Raw genomic sequence first — 5,553 nt, forward strand, 5'->3', positions numbered from 1 at the left:
AAACTAAAGTTGAACACTAAATTCCTATACATATCAGGGTCATGAAACATAATTAATAAAGGTTTATTTAACTGTGGAGAATATATCAAAAGTTCAGGTCAAAACTGATGATTCAAACAAGAGTGTGTTAGTTCGGATACTGTAATAAAATAGTGTGTTAGTTCGGATACTGTAGTAAAACATCACTGTTCTGAACAGATTGTCTGTATCCTCATTAGTGTTGTAAGCATTTGGAATGGATGGAGACATGTTGGTGAACTCAGTCCTGAGATATGGAATTTTGATGAACTTTACTTCTAGTCTATTAGAAACATGCCTAAGGGGATCATTGAAACATTGGTATAGGTGCCCCCACACACACACACAGGAGTACACACACTATTTGTGTAAATATTCATTGAAATTAAATATGTTTCCTCTAAGATTGTGGTAAAATGCTGACTCCTTAAATCATGTATATGAGTAAACAGTTTTAAAAACTTTATCAGTGACTTTATGCAAATGAATTTCTTTGTAGTGAAGGTGCTTTTTGCATTGAGGCCATTTTTTTAAATGGTTTTAGTTTTGATCGTAAGTGGTATATTTCAGAAGCAGTTTTCCTCTCAAAGTATAAATATTAATATAATGATTTAAAATTTGTATTGGCTTTCGTGTTATTACTAAAATTAGCCTAAGAAATACTAGTGAATCTAATTAAAAAGGAACTGATTTTTTTGAATCATGCCTAAAGTTTTGATTTTTATAAATGGAGTTGAAGGTTGGTGGCAAACATTCCTTATACCACAGCACAGACTAGTGGATCCTTTAAGTGTCATTGAAGAGATCCACTTGGAGCTGCATAGTCGGATCTCAGATTTCCAAGATGTGCTACTTATATTACAAATAACTAAGCCTGCCAATACATTTGCATAGGTGCAGTAGAACTTGCTTTTACACATGCAGGAGATTAAAATTTAGATACAGTTGATTATCCACTATTGATTTTGTTCTTTAAAGCAGAATATATAAATTCTTTATCCTGCTTAATAGTTACACTTTGTGTAATCCTATAAAATTGTAACTTTGTAAGAACGGAGAGGAAAAAAAGGCAAAGATTTAAGCAATATATTAGCATTTTACCTATTTCTTTGTAAAGGAGTTATCAGTAACACTTCATATAGATGCATTATAACTAGATGAAAATTTTCATTATTATTTGTATAAAACAAAGTAGCTTAATTATACTAATGCCAGTTTTGAATTTTAGGGCATAAGAAAGAAGAACGGATGCTTTGTTTCTTCTTTTACATCTTTAATTCCACCCCTTAGACTCTAATAAAAATCATATTTTTAATCTATTTTTTAATATTTCTTTCTTTTTAAATTACATTTATCTCACAGCAGAGACTAGAGTACTGATATCATCTGTGTTGAAAAGGGACCATTTAATTTCTGTATTCCCGAGTATTCTGAAAGAATAAGAACATGATTGGATTCTAAGTAATATTTTCACCTATCATACACATTTTATTTCATTTCATTAAATTAGTTTTATTTTTTGTATGCAGAAAGGAATTTCTTCCACATAGTTTGAGACTATGATTAAATGCTAGAGAATAAGAACTAACTTTAAAGGCATTGTACATGGAATTTTTCTTCTAATATGAAAATTCATATCTTTATTTAGAAATAAAGCTCTAAAGAATTATGTATGGAAATCATTAAATGGTCAGATATATAGGTATATCTCCCAAATGCATGTAAAATTTTAATACTGTTTATTGAACATATGTGAAACTTAATAGTGTAGCTGAGAACCAGTACCTAACTTTATGTTTCCCTTCATCCTTGGTCAGAGGAAGAAAATATATTATTTTGATCTCATATAGGCTATCACACAGGGATAAGAAAAATATGACTTTCTGTGTCTGGTCTATTGTACCTGTAACTGGTTATTATTCTGTGTCTATTTTCAGTATAACTTGAGGAAGGTTAGGTACTTTTAAAATAAAAGAATATAATGTCAATTTAGTTTTGAATTTTTCTAAATAAACTAATTAAAATTTTGTTGGTGTGTTCTCTAGGGAAGGCATGATAAATTTTTTTACTTTCACTAAGGTAAAGCACCTCTATTTTGAGGGTATTTTCTAAAAAAAGATATAGATTTAGTCTATAACAGAAAATAAATTGTCTTTAAGACATATTACTAGGGAGTTTGGAAACATTTGTTTTCTCTCCCTCCATCTACAAGTTAGTTACTTTTTTTTTTTATGCCTACAGATTCCGTTCTGATTGGTGTTCATCTTCAAACTGCGATGAGATCCATGACCGGGTAAAAAATGTCTTGAAATCACATCAGGCTCATCAAAGACATTTATATGTTAGTTTCTAAAATTTTTTCTTGAAGGCATTTTATAATAGGGCAAGAAAACTACCTAAGATGCCTAAAACCTGCTATATTTAGTCTCTGGGGAAAAAAGAAAAGAAAGCAACCTTCATTTGATTTTTTTTGTCCTTTTTGAGACTGGCTGCACCGCGCTCAGCCAGTGAGCGCACTGGCCATCCCTATATAGGATTCGAACCTGCGGCGGGAGCGCTGCTACGCTCCCAGCGCTGCACTCTCCCGAGTGCACCTTGGGCTCAGCCCTGGGTAGATTCTTGATATGAGTTCTGAATCAGATATTGTTTTGTAATTTTCTTTCCTACTCTGTTTTGTGATTTTTCTTTTACCTTGCCTTTTCACTCTCTTAATGGTATCTTTTGATGAAAAGTAGTTCTTAATTCTAATGAATACAATTCATTATTTTTTTCCCTTTTGATTAGCGTTTCATAAATTTTGTCTACTTTAAGACTTTCCCTTTTGTTTTTTTATAAAGGGTGTTTTTATTTTCTTTCACATTAAAATATATGATCTATTTGGAATTATTTTTTTTCTATATAGTAGTAGCCAGTTATCATGTTCCAAGAAAGGTTTAAATTTCACGATCATGGATTTGTCTATTTTTCTTTCTAGTTCTGTTCATTTTATTTTGTATATTTTGAAGCTATGTCATTGGTTGGCTAGAGATTTCATACCACATTATGAACTTTTTATTGTTAAATGTGCCTCTATCTCCAGTAATATTTCTTGTTTTACAGTATGTTTCATCTAATATTAGTATAGCTATAGCAGCTTTCTTTTGTTCGGTATATATATGGTATAGGTGTATATTTTTATATCATTTGCTTTATATCATTATACTTATATTGCATATTTGAGTATGAGATTTTTTAAAAAATTGTAATTTATCAATATACAGTGTAGTTGACTTTTGTGTCCCTTTACCGATTCTTTTCCCCCCTCCTTCCCTCTCCCATCCCATCAACATCATATTTGTTCACACATCTTAACAAGTTCAAGGAATTGTGATTGTTGTGTCTTCTTCCCCCACCCCTCCGTTTATTTGTTTGTATATTTATTTGTTTATTTTTATTAACTCCCACAAATAAGTGAGAATATGTGGTATTTCTCTTTCTGTGCCTGGATTATTTCACTTAATATAATTTTCTCTAAGTCCATTCATGTTGCTGGGAATGGTAGTATTTCATTTTTTTTTTTTTGTAGCAGAGTAGTGTTCTATTGTGAAGCTATACCACATTTTCCTTATCTACTCATCTGATGATGGGCATTTAGGCTGGTTCCAACTCTTGGCTGTTGTAAATAGCACTGCAGTAAACGTGGGAGGACAGATATCCCTCTAATATGACAATTTCCATTCCTCTGGGTATATATCCAGTAGTGGAATAGCTGGGTCATATGGTAGATCTATCTGTAATTGTATGAGGTACCTCCATACCATTTTCCATAAAGGCTGCACTATTTTGCAACCCCACCAACAGTGTAGGAGGGTTCCTTTTTCTCCACACCCTTTTCAGCATTTATCATTCTGCCTTTTGGATATTAGCCATCCTAACTGGACTGAGATTGTATCTCAAAGTGGTTTTGATTATCATTTCCCAAATGCTGAGGGATGGTGAGCATTTTTTCATGTGTCTATTGGCCATTCCTATATCTTCCTTCAAGAAATGCCTGTTCAGCTCCTTTGCCCATTTTTTAATTGGATTACTTGGTTTTTTTGCTGTTAAGTTGTTGGAGTTCCTCATATATTATGGATATTAATCCTTTGTCAGATGTATATTTCGCAAATTTTTCTCTCACTCTGTTGGTTGTCTTTTCACTCTGTTAAATGGTGTCTTTTGCTGTGCAGAAGCTTTTTAGTCTGACATAATCCCATTTCTTTATTTTTCCTTTCATTGCCTGTATTTTGGGGGTTGTATTCATAAAGTCTGTACCCAGTCCTACTTCCTGAAGTGTTTCCCCTATGTTTTCTTTAAGGAGTTTTATTGTTTCAGGACATATATTTAATTCTTTAATCCATTTTAAGTTAATTTTGGTATATGGTGAGAGGTACAGGTCTAGTTTCTTTCTGCTACATATGAATGTCCAGTTTTCCCAGGACCATTTACTGAAGATGCAGTCTCTTCCCCAGTGTGTAGTCTTGGAGCTTTTGTTGAAGGTCAGATGGCTGTAAGTGTATCAGTTGACTTCTGAATTCTCTTTTCTCTTCCATTGGTCTGTGCATCTGTTTTTATGCCAGTACTGTGCTGTTTTGGTTACTGTAGCTTTGTAGTATGGCTTTTTTTTGCTCAGGATTGTTTTGTTTATTCATGGTCTTTTGTTATTCCATATTTGTTAGAATTGATTTTTCCTTTCTGAGGAGAATGTCATAGGAATTTTGATGGGTATTTCATTGAATCTGTAGATCATGTTGGGTAGTATGGACATTTTCACAATGTTAATTCTTTTAATCCAAGAGCATAGGATACCTTTCTCTTTTCTTGTGTTGTCTTTAATTTCTCTCAACAGTGGTTTGTATTTCCCATCGAAGCGATTTTTCACATCTTTGGTTAACTTTATTCCTAGGTATTTTATTTTTTTTGGTGATTATTGTAAATGGGCTAGCTTTCTTGACTTCTTTTTCTGCTAGTTCATTGTTGGAGTATAAAAATGATACTGATTTTTGTGTGTTGATTTTGTATCCTGCAACTTTGCTGAAATCATTTATCAACTCTAAGAGTTTTTTTGTAGTCTTTAGGCTGTTCTATATGTAGGATCATTTCATCTGCAAACAGGGACAGTTTGACTTCATCTTTTCCACTCTGGATGCCCTTTATTTCCTTCTCTTCCTTGATTGTTCAGGCTAGTACTTCCAACAATATGTTGAATGGGAGTGGTGAGAGTGGGCATCCTTGTCTTGTTCCTGTTCTTAAGGGAACTTTCAACTTTTCCCTATTCAGGATGATATTGGCAGTGAGTTTGTCATATATGGCTTTAATTGTGTTGAGATACTTTCCTTCTGTACTCAATTTATGGAGAGTCTTTCTCATGAATAAATGTTGAATTTTGTCAAATGCTTTTTCAGCGTCTATAGAGATGATCATATGGCTTTTGTCTTTGATTTTGATGTGGTATATCACATTTATTGATTCGCATGTGGTGAACCAACCTTGCATTCCTGGGATGAATCCCACTTG

At 32.9% G+C, this 5,553-nt stretch overlaps 1 protein-coding gene across 1 annotated transcript in view; it reads left to right on the forward strand.

Annotated features, from left to right (window-relative positions):
* The window catches only part of LOC103581996 (spermatogenesis-associated protein 6-like), a gene marked incomplete at both ends in the record, with an annotated part of 24,100 nt that extends 21,741 nt beyond the window's left edge, over positions 1-2,359 (forward strand). Inside the window, one exon of the mRNA XM_008563687.1 lies at positions 2,260-2,359. Coding sequence (XP_008561909.1) covers positions 2,260-2,359 — 100 coding nt within the window. The remainder of the gene's footprint in view (positions 1-2,259) is intronic.
* Between the last annotated feature and the right edge of the window lie 3,194 nt (positions 2,360-5,553).

This window comes from Galeopterus variegatus, unplaced genomic scaffold (genome assembly GCF_000696425.1).
Source record: "Galeopterus variegatus unplaced genomic scaffold, G_variegatus-3.0.2 Scaffold14537, whole genome shotgun sequence".
NCBI lineage: Eukaryota > Metazoa > Chordata > Mammalia > Dermoptera > Cynocephalidae > Galeopterus > Galeopterus variegatus.